Source organism: Desmodus rotundus, chromosome 11 (assembly GCF_022682495.2).
Source record: "Desmodus rotundus isolate HL8 chromosome 11, HLdesRot8A.1, whole genome shotgun sequence".
NCBI classification, from domain to species: domain Eukaryota; kingdom Metazoa; phylum Chordata; class Mammalia; order Chiroptera; family Phyllostomidae; genus Desmodus; species Desmodus rotundus.
Genome location: NC_071397.1, coordinates 18,783,853 through 18,804,496, shown reverse-complemented (window position 1 = coordinate 18,804,496; position 20,644 = coordinate 18,783,853). Strand labels below are relative to the sequence as shown.

Sequence of the window (20,644 nt, the reverse complement as noted above, 5' to 3'; positions counted from 1 at the left end):
ATTGAAATGTGAAGCTAAAAAGGAATTATTACTCCAATCACTAATTCTTTTAATATATTTTTTCTTAAGTATAAAGGGTTCTTTTAGAAACTAGTATCTCTTATGTTAAAGAATCAAAAATATCTTATTTCACATTATTTCACTATATTTCATTAAATTCAAATAAAATTAACCAGATTGTTAGCATTTTAAAATGCCATTAACATATATTATCTTTCTATTTTTGTCTTTCTAAATTTTCACCAACAGGGAGGGGAAGACAGAGAGACTTTCATGACATGCTTTTCACCAAATGTTTATGATGACTTCAGAAATTTCGTTTGACTAAATGGAAAAGTAAAACGCCCAGCGGTTACAGGAATACAGAAAAACTGGCATTCTTCCATGCTGCTAATAAAAATGTCAGCAAAATTGTCCTTGTCATAAAACTGTAAGTGCTTTAGTATTCTCATTTTCCAAAATATATCGAGTTATCTATCTGGCCATCTTTTTCTAAAGCTAGATATTTAGGAGATAAATGAACTATTCCAAACTCTTAAGCAAGGTTATCTATCACTGAATAGTGAAATTACCCTTACTTTGTTTCCCTCATCTGTAGTTGTTTTAATATCCTACATTAACTTGAAATATATTTCAATTCTAAGATGCACATATTTCCACATCCTTGAAATCAAGAAAAGCCAAAAAATCAGTAGTATCCTAGATTGAATAAAATGTAGTAATTTTATAATGGAAATATGAGAGCATTTCATGTAAAGGAGGTATGATGATTAAGGAGACACCGTGCATGAGAACTGGTCTACGTACCTTAGAACTGACTCAGAAAGTTTCAAAGATCAGTAAGAAGCTAACGAGTAGGTTGCAGCAGAGGTTGTTTTTTTGTTTTTGTTTTTGTTTTTAATTTTTATTGTTATTCAATTACAGTTGTGTGCCTTTTCTCCCCATCCCTCCACCCCACCCCCGCTGAACCCACCTCCCTCCCCCACCTCCACCCTCCCCCTTGATTTTGTCCATGTGTCCTTTATAGTAGTTCCTGTAATCCCCTCTCCTCACTGTCCCCTCCCCACTCCCCCCTGCCTATTGTTAGATTGTTCTTAAATTCAATGTCTCTGGTTATATTTTGTTTGCTTTTTTCTTCTGTTGATGAGCAGAGGTTGTTTTTTGTGCAGGTTCAGTTAAACTTACACAGGAAGGACACATTCAATAGGATTAAAGATGTTCACCATATTAAGCAAGATGAGCAAAGTGAGAGTCTGGGATGAAAACAGAACAAAGAAAATCCCAAAAATCTTTCCTGAAGCATTTCATTTGAATTGGAGTGAGGCATTACGAGAAACCACTTGCCCAGTGGGCAGCCGGAAAGACACGGGGAGGCACAGAAAAGCAGTCTCGGATGGCCATACTCTTCCTGAGTGGGGTCTATTTATGAAATTACCTAACTACAGACATGTAACCAAATTTTGAGCCTGTTTCTTGCCAATGCCGGACTGAACATATTTTACTCACAAGTTTGATAAATATTAATTTGACAATTCTCACATAAATATAAAAAATAATTTGATATTGACTTAAAGGTGACTCAACCCTGTCTTCCTGCTTAATCTTTACTATTTGTAATTTTATTCAAAACCTTTCCACCAAATTCTAACACATCTTGGACTTCTACCCGTCCCTCCAGTACGCATAGGTAAAATATATCATTGAACTAATATATTTCCCTTGTCCTTGGAACAGACTCTTAGGACACTTTTATAAGTAAGTGGGAGGCAGTGAATGGTCATTCCTCAGAATTTAAAGTTATCCTTTCGCTGAACTGAACTTTAAAATAATGACTAGGAACTGTTTAGGTTTAGATAATCTTAAATTTGTATCAGACCCTTGTAACATAAAGGGGAATTAGTTTCACTTTCCAAAAGTGTTAAATGAAGATTTTAAACTGTCTTACCCAGTGAGTTTGACTGCATGTGTCCGAAGCTTTCGATATTTTTCTGATTCTTCATTTGCGCTGGTGACATGTCTGTATATCCCTGACTTGTAATGGAAGAAATCCTCATGGACTTGCATTATGGCTAAAACAAAATTCAAGAGGTAAAACGATATGGTTAAAATGTAGTATTTAAAAACTTCTAGAAATTAGCATGAAAGAGTGAGTTGGTAATTTGTCAGGTGTAGAATTTTTTAAAATAATATTTTATTGATTATGCTATTAACAGTTGTCCTCATTTTCCCCCTTGGACCTCTCCATCCAGCACCTCCACTTCCCCAGGCAATACCCCCACCATTGTTCTAGTCCAACAGTCATGTGTATAAGTTCCTTGGCCACTCCATTTCCTGTACTGTACTTTACATCCCCATGGCTATTCTGTAACTACCTATTTGTACTTCTTAACCCCATCACCTCTTCACCCAGTCCCCCACACCCCGCTCTCATCTGGAAACCATCAGAAAGCTCTCTGTATCCATGACTCTGTCTCTGTTCTTTTTGTTTGCTTAGTTTGTTTTCTTAGATTCAATTGTTGATTGATACGTATTTTTACAATTTTATTTTCACAATTTTGATCTTTCTCTTTTTCTTAAACAAGTCCCTTTAACATTTCATATAATAATGGTTTGGTAATGATGAACTCCTTTAGTTTTTCTTGTCTGGGAAGCTCTTTTTCTGTCCTTCAACTCTAAATGATATCTTTGCTAGCTAGAGCAATCTTGGCTGTGGGTCCCTGCTTTTCATGACTGAATATTTCTTGCCAGTCCCTCCTGGCCTGCAAAGATTCTCTTGAGAAATCAGATAACAATCTTATGGGAAATCCCCTGTTGGCAACTAATTTCTTTTCACTTGCTACTTTTAGATATCTCTCTTTATTTTTAACATTTGGCATTTTAATTTATGATGTGTCTTGGATTAGGCCTCTTTGCATCCATCTTGTTTGGGACTCTCTGTGCTTCCTGGACTTGCATGTCTGTTTCCTTCACCAAATTAGGGAAGTTTTCTTTCATTTTTTTTTCAAGTAGATTTCCAATTTCTTGCTCTTTCTCTTCTCCTCTGGCACCCTTATGATGTGAGTGTTGGAAAGCTTGAAATTGTCCCAGAGGCTGCTTATGCTATCCTCATTAATTTTGGATTATTTTTTCTTCTTGTTCTGTTTTTTGCTTCCTTATGTTCCAAATCATTGATCTGATTCTCGGCTTCATCCATTCTACTGTTGTTTCCCTGTGAATTGTTCCTTATTTCAACTAGTGTATCCTTCATTTCTGACTGGATCTTTTTTATGCTGCTAAGGTTTCTCACTTGAGTTCCTTGAGCACCCTTATAACCAGTGTTTTGAACTCGGCATTTGATAGATTGCTTATCTCCATTTTGTTTAGCTCTTTCTGGAGTTTTAATCTGTCCTTTCATTTGGGCCATGTTTCTTTGTCTCTTCATTTTGGCAGCCTTCCTGTGTTTGTTTCTATGTATTAGGTAGAGCTGCTTTGACTCTGTATCTTGGTAGTGTGACCTAATGTAGTAGGTGTCCTATAGGGTCCAGTGGCACAGACTTTCCTATCACCCAAGCTGGGTACTTGAGGTGCACCCTTGAGCTAAGTACACCCTCTTCTTGTAGTTGAACTTGGTTGCTGTTAGCAGATCAATGGGAGGGATTCACCCAGGCCACTCAGCTGCAAGGACTGACTGTGACCACTGACCACCAGCCTCTGCCCTCTGTTGAGAATCAGCTGTGCAGGGGCAGGGTGATGATGTTCTGTTGTGGTCTGTAGCTGCCCACTGGGCTCACAGGCTCTGGGGTTTCCTGGGTGGTGCAGGCCAAGGTCAGCCCCCACCTGTGTTTTGCCTGGGGCCACCCTGCCTGAGCAATAAAGCAATCTGAGGGGCCTGCTACTAGTGCTGGGCTTGGAGATTCCCAATAAAGCTGACCTCTGAATCTAAGCTTGCTGCTACTAGTGCCAGGCCTGGGGTTGTTGCTTATTAGAAGGGTTTTAGGAAATTTTGCAGTATGAGCCACTACTAGTGATTCATGTGGAAATGCAGCTTGAGTGGGCCCAGAAGGTGGGGGGCACAGAGTCTCTGGGGATCTCCAAGGTAGATCAAACAGTATTAGTCAGGCTGATGTAGTCTCAAATAGGGCACCAGACTGCTGGCTCCATGATTCTGTGGGGGTAGGAGTCAGAAAAGGGACAATGGCCTCTGCTCACCCCAAGAGACACTTCAGCCTCTCCCAGTATGCCACTGATGCCCTGCAAGCTGCCACCACAGCTCTGGAGACAGAGCTTCAGCAGTCTGACTAGATGAGTCCATGTGGGGATTCTGTAAGAGGAACTGCTTGGGGCTCCGGAAGTTTCTTCCACTGACTCAATTCCCACTGGTTTTTGCAGCCAGAAGTTGTGGGAACTTACCTTCCTTGCACTGGAACCCTGGGCTGTGGGGCCTGATGTGGGGCTGGGACTCCTCATTTCTGAGATACCCTCCCCAATTTTTATCCACCACATGTGGGTGTGGTATCAGCCCATTCCGCCTCTGTGCCCCTCCTACCAGTCTGGATGGATGTGGTTTCTTTCATTCTGTAGTGTAGGACTTCCATTCAACTTGATTTCTGACAGTTCTGAGTGATGGTTGTTCTATATTTTAGTTGTAATATTGAGGTGGTTGTGCAAAGAGATGAGTGATGTCTGCCTACGCCACCATCTTGACTGGAAGTTCCCCAGGAGTAGAATTCAAGGAGGGAATTTGCAATACAGCCTAATTCTAATTCTTGCTTAATGTAATTGGTCACAATATTTCCTTTTTTAGTAGAATTTATTGGGGTGACATTGGTTAATAAAGTTATTTCAGGTGTACAGTTCTATAATACATCATCTGTATATGATATTGTGGGTTTACCACCCCACGTCAAGTAATGACTTACCCTCTTCTACCTCCCCCCTGCTTTCCTTCTGGTAATCACCACACTGTTGTCTGTGTCTATGAGTTTTGGAGGGTTTTTTGCTTAATTCTTTTGCCTTTTTCACCCAGCCTCCTCCCCTGACAGCTGTCAGGCTGTTCTCTGTATCTATAAATCTGTTTCGATTTTGTTTGTTAGTCTATTTAGTGAGTATTTTACTATGTGAAATAAGCCAGTCTGAGAAAACAAGTACCCTATGATATCACTTATATGTGGCTGCAATATTTTCTTATTCTTTAATGAGAACAACTTTTAGTTGTTTGAGTAGTACTTAAATATACATTATACCCTTAAAATACTATTCTTAGTTGATAGAGGCACTATTATCAGCAGGGGTGTCCAAGCCACAGCCCATGGGCCACATATGGCCCAGGGCAGCTATGAATGTGGCCTAACACAAAATCGTACATTTACTTAAAACATTGAGTTTTTTTTTTGTTTTCATTAGTGCTTGTATATTTAATGTATGGCCCAAGACAACTGTTCTTCCAGTGTGGGCCAGAGATGCCAAAAGGTTGGACACCCCTAACAAGGAATCAAGTTTCTTGCAGTGAAGAACCACCACACTTGGCTAATGATTTGTGATTTTTTCCATTAACCTTATACTTCACCAGAAGCCTCTTAAAACTCCAATTAAGCTAGCAGTGAAGGGTAAGACTGGCAAACTGGGCTTAAAGTAATTGTTCCTAATCCTTAGAAATAAATAAAAATCTTTCTTTAGTGAGCTAATAATAAAAAGCAAACTCTTGGCAGAAGAATTTCTTCCTCCCAGCCCTGGAGAGCTAAGGCAATGTTGTATTCTTTGGAAAGTAAAAGCTTATACTCTATAAAGCTCTTCTTCGTTCCCTCACATACATTACTTCTTTTCTGCATTGTGCACTTTGTTGAAGGGCTTGGGCAATTCAAGGTGAAGACTTTAAATGTCCCTTCTAGAAGATGTGAGCAGCAAGATAAGTATACCTTCATAACTATGCACAATGCTTGTCTATCTCCTAACTGTGTAAAATGCTTGTTTATCTTAGTTTAACATGCATTTTAAATAAAATCGGAACTAAAGTCACTGGCTAAAATGAAGCTTCTACTCCAAAGTCAAATATATGTTTTTAATGTTCCATGCCTTTTCTGATGCTGTTCAAATATTCTCAAAAGAGATTTCACTTTTTTATCAACTTTAAAACACATTCCCATAGGTTTTTAAGAATTTATGTAACGGTACTCTATGAAGATCTTTGCTTTTGTTCTCTTTCCATAACCTAAACTTATTTTTAATTCTACATATTTTGGAAGAATGCACACAGTGTCATTTATTCAGCATTCTGTTCCTTTTTATGTCCTTTTGCATCGAGACTGGAGAAATACACAATGCTAGCCAGGCAACAATGGGCAGACAACCGCGCTGTATCTACACAAAGAAGAGGCAATCAGCATGTACAGAAACGGGAGAATTTGCTAGTGGTTTTCCTCTTCTATGGAACCACAGGCTTCTTTAGCTTTTCCCAACTCTCTCTTAGCCACCATGAATAAAATACACTTTTCATTTCTGAAAAACACTGCCAACTAAAGAAAAATGGGTGAGAAGTGATCACAATAAACTTGAGGGTGGCTTTTTCCTTCAATTTCGGACTCCGAAACAGACTTGATGAACCCACAAACATCTAACTATGCGAAGTACTGCAGTGCAATTTTATTTTTGGAAAACTGCAGCAAACCTACAGAATTACCACATGCAGGACGAAGCTTGCCTTCATGGCCGCTCTGTCCTTTGCTCCTGGCTCAGGCTGGCAGGACAGAGGTTCTCAATAATCGTTTGTTCAGTGGATGTTGACTACTTTGCATTTCAATTTATTATTTTGAAATTGTATCCATTTTTTCCTTGTTAGGTGAAATTCACAATCATTTAAGTATATGACCATAAAAAAACCTAAAGTGTTTTCAGTTTTAAATGATAATGATCTAAATATCTTTTCACAGAGGGGAGAGAGAGGGAGAGAGGGAGAGAGAGGGAGAACTTATAAAAGTAATAATTATGTGAAGATTCAGAGAGGTTAAATAACTTGCCCAAAGTCATCTAAGTAGCAAATACCAAAGTTGGATTTCTGAATTCATCCTTGAGTTCAAATGCCTGTACTCTTTCGAATTTGTCACACACACTCCGCTACCTGAAGTATATATTTAAATTACATACAAATTGCTCTTCTAACAGCCAACAAAAATGACACAAATGTAGGGAGGAAAAAGTATTTCTATTCATTTGTTCTAGATTTTGTGTAAGGTCCCAGGTTTTTTTAAAATTAAACATGATTCAGAATATGTTTAGTGTATGCTTCAGTTTTTAAATAAATGTTCAGTGGTGATAACAATAAATACTAATTATTGCAACACAAAAATCCATGGTTCCTGCTAGATGTTGAATCAATACTAATTAGGTCAGCATTTAGCACTTCAAAAACAAAAACCAGCCAATAGGTCCTTAGATATACATCAAATATTTTAAATTTAAGTTTTGGTTTACGTAAATTTCTTTGCTTAATTTAAATGTATTTGCTTTATCCTATGACACTGATAATATATTTTGGGCCCTTCAGTGTTTACAACCTGAATTTCCATTTTACGCCTTCTAGATTTATGTTTCCATGCTCTTCACGGCAACATTTGGTACAGAGAATATATGCTGTGAATATATGTTTAGCTATGCCACTGGTACAGTGTAAAATTAAATTAGCAGAGGAACTACATATCAGAGGTGATATCTTAAAAGTCAGTCGATGTACAATAAATATTTTATTTTTTAATTTATTATTTGTTTACTATCCATTACACGTTTACGAAGTTGATCAAAATAGAAAGCCTTTTACAAAACACAAAACCCCACTGGCTCACTTGATTTATTTTGGGTTTATAGAAAAAGAAAAGTATCTACTTTATTTCTACTGCAAAACCTTGATTTATTTCAATCCATTACCTGATCCATTTAAAGTGAAGGTGAGAAAATTTCTAACACTATGTATGATTTTTAAATATGACTGAACAACTAAATGAGCTTGTTGCTTAGCATTTTATGTTTGACTGGCTGCTGGGTTCATGATCACTTTGGAAAGATTTAGCAGACTTTCATCAAATGTGTCATGAATATTTAAGAATTCAATTTATGGGTGAATCTATTTTCTTAAAATAAAATGCACCTAATGAAGTTATTAGGTGAGTGTATTTTCCATGATTGCACTGACCTTAGAACTGTTGAACCCTTAGGAATTCTCTGAAAGTAAAAATTTTCTTTCTTTTATGAAGTCCCTTTTGCATGAGCTAAAATGTAATGTTAATTAAAGGCATAAATATCATGCAACCACATTTCATCCAATCTTACCTTGAACTGGTCCATTGTGAATGATTTCTTTCATTATTTCAGTTTCCTAGAAGGAATAATATAATTGAGCATGGTTACTGTTATCAGAGCATACTAGGTCCATTGTCTGGAGTATGTTAGATGTTGTACAACCAGCTTAGGAGTTGTACAACCAAGTGTGCCTTGACCGAATGCCTTTAATCACACTTTGAAATACTCCCATGTAAAATGCCCTATTAATGCAGTTGTTAAAACAAGATGCACCCATTTTTTCACTGACTTTAACACTGATAATAATTTAGGAATGGAGAGAAAATATAATAACTTCTTATGATGACAGAAAATAATAAAGTTAATACTATGTTTAGCCCTGGCCGGCGTGGCTCAGTGGATTGAGTGCTTGCTTGTGACCCGATGGATCACCGGTTTGATTCCCAGTCAGAGCACATGCCTGGGTTGCAGGCTAGGTCCCTAGTGGGGAGTGTATGAGAGGCAACCACACATTGATGCTTCTGTCCCTCTCTTTTTCCTTCCCTTCCCCTCTGTCTAAAAATAAATAAATAGTATCTTTAAAAAATAAAACCATGTTTAATCATTGGCGATTAGTGCCATCTCTGTTCTTTTGATCACAGGAGCAATACCAGAGGTATTCTTAGCGAACTTCCTCAGCGTAGATTTGGCACACAAATCTTGCTACCAATATGTAATGTAGCCCTTAGTAAAGAGCCAGGTTACGCATTCATTCATACTTCTATGCACATGTATCACAGAGTATACAACACAGGAAACCAGGATAGTAACAAATATTGACCCTGAACCTATCCTCAATGTATTTCCTTCTTGGTGGAATAGACAGTAACACAACTAACTACATTACAAAATGATAAGTTCTGTTACAGAGACAAGCTCAAAGTGCCATAGACACAAAAAAGAAAGAGAAATTAATGTTACGTAGGAGTCAAGAAAACCTCACAGAGAAGACCAAGTTTTGACCCGGACCTTGAGTCGTATGTGGGATTTTACCAGATGGAAATAGGTGGGATCAGAATACTGGACTGTATTCTGCAGGTAACTGGGAGATGGTGAAGGTTCGGATATTCTGAAAGTGAGAAGGTCTGGGCAGCACTGATACGACAGAGTAAAATTGGCCAATACTTTTGATGTGACAAACTGGAATCCAAGGGTGTCTTCTTCCCATTGCAGCTACATCTACCTTAATTGGGTTGTGCAGTAAAGGCAAAAAATTCTAAAATGAGCTACTACAACAAATAAAATGTCACCAAAAAGGGGTTTGATTGAGCTTTTACTTGTCAAGTATATTAATTAATTAAAACATAATTTAAAAACTCTAGTTCCATGGACATTTTTAAAGGTAAGCCAATCATTGATACTGCTAATATTACAAAGATCAGAAACCATACCCAAATTGGAAGTCTTTAGTGAACACTTTAAGAATATCAAAAATTATACCTCAAATCATAGCATTATCTTAGAATATTATCATTTTAAATAGTTCTTAAATAGTCTTAATAACAGCAGAGCTATAGATTTGAACAAGTTAACCACTATTAATTCATGCCTTTTAGACTTACGTTGGAAGAGACTCTGTAAGGAGGAGAGCATTGGTAGATCCGATTAGATTTCTCCATGGCGTTGGGACACGGCTTTGTGGCCTGCCGTTTTCCCCGCCCATCGGACCTGCTCGCCATGGCACAGCCATTACCGGTAGCATTCTGGTCCTTGAAAAGTGGGTAGCATGCATGGGACACCAGTCTATGAGGAATAAGCAAAAAAGTAAAAGTAATATTTAGGAAAATGCCATAATATCCTCTCTATATGCAATTTTACTGAATTAAACATTCTGTTTACTTACATGAGTAACTTTGATTCTAAAAGAGCAGTTCACTGATATTACATCCTCCCCCACTCCCCTCTTATTTCTTCATTATAATTTTTTAAATCTTGCTCTAATACACTTAAATAAGTAATTCTATCTACGTTACAGCATTTCCTGGGGATGAAAAGTGACTGTCAATAAAATCTGTGGTAATGTTAATAGAGGAAGCACTTCTTCATTCTGCATCTATAATTACAATGTAGAAGAGCCAAATTTAATGTAAAAAAAGACAATACATTGTATTATATGTAGATGAGGTATTCTGATAAATTACATGTTTTATAATTGAGGGTATTTTTACATTTTTATTAAGTTATAGGTACCTTTTCCTAAGACTTCAGCTATTACATGTCTGTAGTTCATGATACTTGGAGAAATAGTATATGTTAATATAATATTTAAAGTTAATAAAGTCAAAAATTATCAGACATTACACAAAAGATAAACAATTTTAATCTCAAATTTTGAAACTGAACATAGAAAAGCACAAATTATTTTGCTCATTGAATAAAGAAGCAGATGCTAAAACAATTAAACAATAGAATCAGCTATAAGATTATACAATAGGATTGGGTCAAGAAAACTCAAAAGTGTTCATGAAAGTAAGAAAATCTAGGAAAGAGCATAATGAAAGCAGAGCCACTGAAAATACTAACTGCTTCCAAAAACATCTTTCCTTAAATGGCATAATGAGTGCTTTCCATTGAATCGTGTCACCCCCAAATTCACATGTTCCAGCCCTAATCCCCAGGGCCATGGTATCTGAAGATGGGACCTTTAGAAGATGATGAGCTTTCAATGAAGTAATGAGGTTGGGGCTCTTTATGGGATCATAATGGAATTGGTGTCCATGTATGCACAGGAGAACTCTTTCTCCGTCCTGTGAGGACGTAGTGAGGGGTAAGCCAGGGAGAGGGCTCTCTCCGAGAACTGAATTAGCTACACCTTGGTCTTGGGCTTCTCAGCTCCCAGAACTGTGAGAAATTATCTCCTACTGTTTGAGACATCCAATCTATGCTATCTTATGTTAACCTAAGCAGACTAATACAATGAGATTTAGTTGGGTCTCAATGATCATTTTTATTAACCTCCTAAAGGATTTTAATGTTTATCATAGTACAAAACAGAAGTTAAATAAGCACTAGTACACCAGGAAGGTATCAGCCCAAGTTGTCCATTCTAAGTACTGCCTTATTAGGCAAAACATATGCAAGAGATTTTTTAAAGTTTATTAGCACTCATCAATATCTGACACCCACTTTTTCATAGCACATATCTGTCCTATAGCAGGTGCAGAACACTCAGCAGACGAGGAAATAAAAGGTGAGCAGTACATATGTATACTACTACTTATCAACCACAGTTTACTTAGCCGAATAACACAGCTTGTAAGTAGATGAGCTCTCAAAGTAGACACAAGGGTGCTATGTGGATTATCAGAGTGCTTGAGAGTGAAGAAATGCAACCTGCCTTTTCTCATCAAATGGATGGGGACAATTAATGATATTGATGAACTGAGGCAACTGTAAATGACTCCTTTATTTTATTCATCTGATTCTTAATCTAACTTACCTGACATTATCTACTCATGTACCTGGGTAACCAAAAGGTCCAGTGGAAGCATCAGTGGTATTAATTACTGTATTCACTCCACGGGGATTCAGTAGAGCCACTGGGCTCACAGAAACAAGAAGGCAGTGCTTGCTTGAATCTTTCTATTAATTTAGCTAGAAGTAGACTTTCTTCAAATAATAGTTTCCAATAGCTTATAAACTCAGTAGATACCAAATATAACATACATTTATATAGATTTAGCATATATAGCTGTATATTTTTTGTAAAAACTTGAAATATATATTTTTTTCTTTACTCTAACCCTAAGCAGCCCTCATGAGAATCCTAGAAATACATGTTGGGCAGCTATTTACCCACGTTTTCTCAGGTACCACCAAGCCCTATCGATGCTTCCACTCTTGCATCCATGGTGGTTCTTGGCACAACAAGAAATCAAATTCTGAGGAGACAGATTGGCTGTGTACCGCCCCTTCGACTGAATGGCTATTCGATCAGCAGCCACGCCTGTTTCAAATAAAATATTGGTTAATATTAAAGTGGCACATGATATTTCTAATAATTTATATATCCCTTTTTAGTTGAACCCTAAATGAGTATTCTAAACTTTATGTCATTTAAAATTCAGGTGAGATATCATTAATATATTTATATATTCCAATAAGTTAACTATATCATAATTCCAGTCATAATTTTTGTCTGATTTTGTTATTGTTCCTTTGTTTCATCAACTTCAAAGACTTTTCTACTTCCTTGTTTCTTTCATGTTCCATATACCTCTGAGTTCTTCATTAAGAAACCAGTCAAGTGACTTCAGGGCCAGAGCTATATGTTACTTACATTTGTATCTCCTGCACCTGGAAGAGCACCTTACATATAGTCATAAATGTATATTATTTGAAATGAAATATATAATTGGAAATTCATCTATGTTAATCTGATGTATTAGAATAAATTGAATTCTTGGTTTTTAAAGAGATATCTAGTTTAATTGCCCAAGAGACCATTCTTAAATTATCCAAGTAATATGAATCTATCTTATAAAATATCCAAAAGCTATAGCACACTTTTATTATGCTTATTATATTCTTGAAAATCATGCTCCTACTCTTATTTCAGTAGACACTGAATTCATATACACACACACATATATGTCTTTTATGATTGAGCCTTATATTCTTCCGTTTAAATCACCTCCCAACATGGCTGTTGCTCATCAGCTCATCTCTTTCCTAAACACATATTTATTGACCACCTACTAGATGACAGCTGTGCTAAGCACTAGAAATTATAATGATGAACAAGAAGCAAGACAGTCACACTAATCAATCAGTAGCAGAAAGCTATGCACGTTTTCATTTTGATCATGCTACCATGATAAACTAATATGAGTAATAAGATCATGAAAAAAACTGGGGTGGGTGTCATTTTGCTACAGATTGTCGTCATCTGGTATAGTCTCAGTCTTGGTGTGGAGTCTCTTATGTTTACTTAAAGCCAACAAAGTCATAACTTTTCTTCTATCCAACCAACCAATTTTCTCAGAAAAAGTCATTGTTTTTGCTCATCAAAATTGGGTACTAAATCCCTCAAAGTGCTAATTTTAAATCATCGTAAAATAATTTGTTTTAAATAACTCTACAAATGTGTTTCTGTATAAACATGGTGTTTGTGTAACTACAGCATATGCACAATTCCTTAGTGCAAAGGCTGGAGCTTTTCAGTTGCTCAACAGGTGTTGAGTCCATACCTCCTACCTCCTCCTTCCTTCTCAGTCCCAACTAACATCGGGCTAGAGTATATGTCACAAAAACAAATGACATTATACTACCACCTCTGCTATTCTCAAAAAATAATTCCCTTTTCCATAAAAGAAAACTGAAATCCTTTGATGCTTTGACTTTCTACACAAAAGTTCAGAATCAGATATAAATTTTTGAAATGTTATTGTAACTGTTCTTTGGCTCAGAATATACTTTACAATGTAGAGAAAACAATATTCAAGAAGTCAGAAACCTGGCTTCCAGGATCATTTCTGTTACTGCTTGGCTTTTGGCTCTGGGTAAGTTACTTTACCTATATGGGCCTCTTTTATAAAACCAGACTTGAAAACGGTGACCTCGAAGATCCCCTCCAGCCCAATGCATCTGGAGATTTCAACTGAAGAATAAATATTTTCAGTTCTGATGGTATGCAATATGTTGCTGTTATGTAGACATTTCTGAACCTCAGTGAATGTTTAACCCAAATTCACTGGAATACATAGAAAATGTCAGAAGATTAAAGAATGACTCAGTTTAGCCAATTGTTTTTCAGTCTCTTTACAAAAAATTCTATTGGGTTTTACCTCTGAGACACATTTTATTCTTTTCTCTGCTTATTTCAGTCTCTCTCCAACTTTGCCCTGTGGCTTGCTTGTATCATTGCCACCATTTCCAGCTCCTTCACCTCCTCAGCTTCTCACATCATGCTTGAATCTTATGTGACTGAAGAACTATTTACATATGTACGTAGTTAAATGTCCTATTTATTCCATTTTATAGCTTTTAGTTTCTATAAAAGACAATTATTGTTATTTTAACTACTGCTTCTTGATATAATTTTCTAGATCTTTACAATAACCTAGTTTCTTCTCCTCTTTACTTAACATTTTCAAAAAAAAAAAAAAATAGCATCAGCCTTATTTTCCATGGTGAACACACAGGATACAAAACTGTGTTCTCTGAAACTATAAAAGTGTTGAAAACTCCTCTCTGTTGTTTTGGTGAGTTAGATACAGGGACAAATGCAGACTTAGTCCTGCACCGAGGCCTCCTGAGGGTCTGTGACCTAGGGATTCCGAAACGCACTGTGCAAATCAGCCTAGCAGTTCACTCTCAGCATTTCACCACCACCATCTTCCCTAAGACATCTTCAGAAATACTGGCCTAACCTAGAGTTAAAGCAAAATTCTTACATATCACCTAGGAGGGGTATTACATTAACCACATGAATATAAAATGACAAATAAATTATCTGATTACATCCCTCTCCACCTGTCTGCATCGGGGCTCAATGAGGTTCCCCCTGTGTATCTCTAACACAGTGAGGACAAAGACCAAGTAGCCCGGGAGTGTTTATCCTGGGGAGTGGGCGGTAGCACAGTGTTAACGGAGGGAGCTGCTCCGGAGGTAACCTTGGCTAATAGCACTATTTCTAGAACAAACCAGTTGATACTATGAAGTAATAATATTTACACAAAGATATCGGCACTTTTCTGTCCCAAGGAATGCCACTCTTCAGAGCTGGCTCTTCTGAGAGACTATGTACTTATTTGACAGTGCTTGTGGCGCTGAGACTGGCATTGAGTGCTCTTTTGGAATTACCTTTAAAGCCTAGAGCACAGTTTTAGGAAGCCAATAAATATTATGTGAGTGTCGATTTAACTGCTGGAATGCATACTTCTTTGAGGGTTATTTGGAGACCAAATCTTGGTATTAACCTGAGTACTGACTTACTAGACTTGTGAACTTATACAAAAATATCTATAAAAGATATACTGTTACCCTTTTGAATGATCAGCAACATTAATTTAGAAATTACGCTTTATTAGAAAACCAGTTATATCACTTTACACTCAGAACCTATATATTTTTTTCTATCGAAAGTGAGATTAAACCCATTTAATCCTTTATCAGTTAATTCTGGTCTTACTTTATATCAAATTAGCTTACCAATTTAATATATTTTTAAAAGAAAAGAGTTTAAGAATTATGAGTGTGTGTGTATATTCGTATTATAATATGCATAAAAAAGGAAACTTATGCCCTCTATCTGGCCTCAATTCACAAAAGACAAACGAATTTGGCAACTTTTCTTTGTTGCTCTTCTGATTTACTCTCTACTTAAGATTAGGCCCTACAGACCAATTGTCATAGTAAAATTGATTTTTATACAATATTTAGGTTGCTTCTCTGGTAAAAATAAGATTTTATGTTAATTAACCAAATGTTAGTGTTTAAATATTCTAAATTTTCGACCCTTTTAATTACCGCCACAGGACCTAGAAACAAAGGGAGAATGCATAGGAAAGTAATTAAAATGACATCATTACTTGCAGTGGAAAAGGCCCATGACGCAGCACAATTCCTTTGATCCAATGGGTCGTGAGTCCATCCAGGCCATTTATAAGAAGCAACAAAAAAGTCCGGAAGATCACTGACTGCAGGTAAAGGAGCCTACAAAAGAAGCAGCATATGTGTCAGATTTTTTCAAACACAACCCAATAACCCTTCTAAGAAAATCCCATGCCCTTTTATAACGTTTACTATTGTTTTTTTAATTTTGTACATTGAAGTTGTTGGAATGACATCGCCAAAAAGCGTTAGTTATGTCCAATTGCTATTTCATATATGTTTAAAGAGGATAATTCAACATGGGGGATCCTTACACAGTCCAAAATCACGACAACAATACACAGAACGCTTTTCTGGGTTACCACAGAGTATATAATAATGTCAGCCAGTGCTTGTCAAGTCAGCACTCGGGTCCTCCTTGGGAAAGCCCACATGGGGGTGTTTACGTTTGGCCTCATAAATAATGCTTACTTGTATGTCTCTCCTACGGTGGAGAGCGTGTGCGATTCAAAATTAATTTTGAAACAATGCATTTGTAGCAACTACGCATTAGCACACTTGGAGCCACAAGGAACAGCAACTTTACGCCAATTACTGGGAAACAAAACTGGGACAGATTGGTTGACATTTACAAACCTTTGAAGATTCAAAAGGACTTCAGAAAATGTGTAATGCCCAATACACAATACCATTGTTCTCAAGAGCCCGCGCTGAGGTCCTGATAGAGTCGATTTCAGCTGTTCTCTTTCCAAGGAAGGAAATTGAATGTTATGGACCTTGCTCGGTTCAAGTCACTCAAAGAAAGTCTAAAACCCAATGCCCTGGTCTTTCCCAAACTTTTCTAAAAAGTGATGTTTCACTTCCACAAATAATCAGACCTCAAACCAAATAAGGATCTATTATTTTTTATCACTTATGCATACGTACATATTCACATACATATGCATCTTTTTGAGACTGCTTTAAAGTTTTTAAGTATCTTAATACTCAGTATTTTATTTTGTCTTCTCAGTAGCTCTAATATAATCAGAGCAAATATTATTCACTCTATTTCATGAATGAGGAAACAAACTTCTAAAAGTTAATGACATGCGAAGGCCTCTCAGTTAAATAAGAAGTAGCCTTGATACTCTGGTTTCTCTTCAGATCATATAAATCTTTCACCTTTTTAAATAAGAAGTAACCTTGAAATTAGACCCCGATTTTAAAATTCTTAATACTGTGCTCCAATTATCATTCCCCTACTTTATCAGGAATACACAGATGCATTGCAACAAAAGTAAAATCTCTATAAAAGCTAAAATGTTTCCTATTTAAAAGTTTTATAATTGTACATTGAACAGGTCAGACTACTAACCCAATATATTACAAACAAAATTACTCCTGACAAGTATATAATACTTTTAAAGACTGAAGTAAAATTGAGAATTTACATATCTGCTTGAAAAGGTGTTCATCCAAAATATTTATAAATTTGAAGTCTAATGACAAGGTTCCATTTTGATTTAAAGGATTATCACCTGATAAGAAAGTTATTATTAAATCCTGACTTCCATTACCAGAAACACTGCTATTTAGGCGATGGAAGAAAAGTGCAGAAAACAGTAGATAGATCACCTGGTGGAGGGGGGGGGCTGCATGATGACTTGAAGAGCCGTAGCATAGAAATCCAGCTGACTTTGGTGGTAGGCCATCAGATTGACCACACTGCGAACACTCAGAGTTGGGGCTGAACAAATTCACTGCTCTGAGTGCATAGGTTCAGAGATGTGGAATCATTCTCCTATGGGGTCTTTCTAATTGGGACAGAAACACAGTAGTCCTTCCTTAGCGGTGGTTTTGCTTTCTATAGTTTCAGTTACCAAGTTCAACCATGGTCCGAAAGTAGTACATGGGAAATTCCAGAAATAAACAACTCATGTTTTAAAGTGCATGCTGTTCTGAGTGGTGCCATAAAATCCTGCACTGCCCTGCTCCATTCCGCCCGGGATGTGCATCGATCATCCCCTTGTCCAGTGTATCCACTCTGTATACGCCCCCCGCCCCTTGCTCACTTAGGAGTCATCTTGGGTACCAGATCAGTTATCAGAGACAGAGAGCACATTCACATAACTTTTATCACACTATATTGTTAGAAATTGTTCTGTTCTATTGCTAGTTATTTTTGTTAATCTCTTACTGGGCCTACTTTACAAGTTAAATTTTATCATTGTTATCTATGTATAGGAAAAATATAGCATATATAAGGTTTGGTCCTATTCATGGTTTCAGGCATACCCCGGGTACCTTAGAACATATTCCCCATGGATAAAAGGGAGACTACTGTACACATTTCTCATGCAATCCTCATACCTTCCAATTTTATTATTGGCTTATGAATGTGCTTTAAAGCAGCTATAATACTAAGTTGCCTCAAGTTTCCAAAGAAGTAAATATCGGTTTTTATTTTATTACTTCATAATTCTTAATTCATACCGTAGCTAGGATATTTCCCTTCTCTGGTGAAGCAATACAGATATAACCATTACTTCAAACACACCTCAGCAGGGCTGAGTTATTTGAACTTCCACATTCCAGCGCCTACCAGAGAGCTCTGTGCATCAGAGGTATTCAATAAATGTTTGGTGATAATAAGAAAATACCTATCTCTCTGGTAGATTCCATCTTTTTAAAAATCAGTTTTCTCCCTGCGGGCACATTAAGTTAAATTATAACACAAGCATCCATTTTCATTTTTATCATTTATGGTGTTCAAAAACTTAAAAGTATACATGACTAACCCTTCTCAATAAGGTAAAGGAATAGAGAACCAACATGTAGACTAACATTTTTATTGAAAACATTTTTATCAACTCACTCAGTCAGATCAATTCATGAAGCTCATCTATTGGGCCTTTCAAGATTTTTTACCACTTATTTAATTACTTTTTCCTAAAAATAAGCCTGGCGGGGATATACTACTTTACAATTTTATTTGCCTTATGATACTAGATAATCTGATATAATAAACACAGAGGAAATTTTGTATCCCATTATTATATAATTACTATTTTCACATTAAATTACTACCTAATTTTCCTGTAAAGTGAGTGCTTTTAAGAGCCTATAAATTAAGGTAAGCATCACAGAATCACAGCTTTCAGGAACTGGTAATAGAAATCTAGCTTCAAAAACTACTTTTTTGTTCGTTTTTGGCCAAAAGATAGCTTAATAAAGCAAAAGAATCAAGAAGATTAGCTGAGAGTGACAGAAACTACAAAATGGCAATGGCAAAAGTAGATATTTACATTTAAAAAAGATAATTTAGTCATAATCTAATTATATTTCCAAATGAGCAGTAGTCAAATTTGAGGTTAAATTTGAACAGTCTCCCTACTTCAATATTTCCACTTAGAAATTAGTGATTAAAGATGTTGTGAACAAATATAAAAATTAAATGCAGTGGTTAACACTGGAGAATTTTTTTACAGTAATTCCTGCATTTAATTCAATCAAAATCCCTGAAAGAGTATTCAGAACAATCACAGAGCAGCTTGAGAACAAACTAGTTGAATTCCAGGCATTCTGGACGTTCTTACTATGAATCCATATCTACACAGCATCCATCCTGTGAATCCCTGTATTTCTAGTTGCACTTTCCGCCATTGAAATCTGGGTAATCAGAGAGACCAGAGAATCAAAGGAAGGCAACAGAGAATATCATTCTGTTCTGACTTTCACAATCTAAGGCTGTGCATACCAAGAAACTTCTTCTAAACTATTTGATATTGGAAAGGAAAGGACTAACTTGCTGGCTGCTAATGGCAAAATGAATTTGTCATCTTTAACAATAGTTGCCTTCATGCCTTAAGTCTGAAAGAGTTATGCTTTGATATTTCTCTCCTTTGTTTATAGATTGATTTTTTAAATGATCTACTTCGGGTAAATATCAATACTCAGGGAGAACACCAGAGCAGGTAGTGCTAGTTCTCCCATCTTTCCCCCTTCATAGGCTTTCTCTTTATTCACAGCCATAACAATCTTAGTTCAGTACACACAAGCTTAGAAAAACAACTATATTCCCCAGCCCCCCTTGGCTACTGGGTGTGGGATATAAGACGAAGTGTCATTGAGAGAGTCTGAGAACTTTCCTGAAGAGACATCTGGCACTTTGCTTTTACTACTTTTTATTGATTTGTTTTTCTTTTACTGCTGTTAAGAATTTTGGTATAATAAACATAAAACAACCTTCTTGAACCATTATATGGCCTTGGACATAAAGGTTCTGGAAAATGGAACAAGAAGAAAGAAGCCTGGGAATCCAACACCAAGAAACGCAACTCTAGTGGAGGACCGCCCACCCCAGAACTGCTGGCAAGAGTTCAGTCTCTATGTTATTCAAGCCACTGTCATTGTGGACGTCTGTCACTCTCAGCTGAGCCTAATCATCACTAAAACAGCACACATAACTGACATGAAAGCTGCCAGTGGAAAACCGTATTTCACCAAACCCAGGACATCAAGTAATAAGGTGCATCCCAGTTACAGAAGGTAAAAAGGTGAAGAAAATGTGCATCTAGCAATTGATGAACTATGATATTTCCTAAAATGAGTTTCTAAGAGCGCTAGTTACCAAAAAAAGAGTTAATTAATCAAACAGTTCTGAGAAACACTGGCTTTGAAAATTAAATAGATTTTTGTCCTCACTACAATATGTTTTACAAAGTACCTAAGAGTTGTGAGTCTGGAATGAATGAAAATAATGTTCATGATTGTAAATGTTTATGACCCAAGGGGAAGCATT

At 36.6% G+C, this 20,644-nt stretch overlaps 1 protein-coding gene across 2 annotated transcripts in view; it reads right to left on the bottom strand.

The window, feature by feature from the left end:
* The window catches only part of TINAG (tubulointerstitial nephritis antigen), an 84,615-nt gene that overhangs the window by 41,930 nt on the left and 22,041 nt on the right, over window positions 1-20,644 (bottom strand). For both annotated transcript variants that reach the window (XM_024557927.4, XM_045193480.2), the window contains exons 5-9: window positions 15,840-15,963; window positions 12,103-12,253; window positions 9,870-10,050; window positions 8,299-8,344; window positions 1,946-2,069 (exon numbers count right to left, since the gene is read on the bottom strand). In XM_024557927.4, the coding sequence (XP_024413695.2) occupies window positions 1,946-2,069; window positions 8,299-8,344; window positions 9,870-10,050; window positions 12,103-12,253; window positions 15,840-15,963 (626 nt within the window). The remainder of the gene's footprint in view (window positions 1-1,945; window positions 2,070-8,298; window positions 8,345-9,869; window positions 10,051-12,102; window positions 12,254-15,839; window positions 15,964-20,644) is intronic.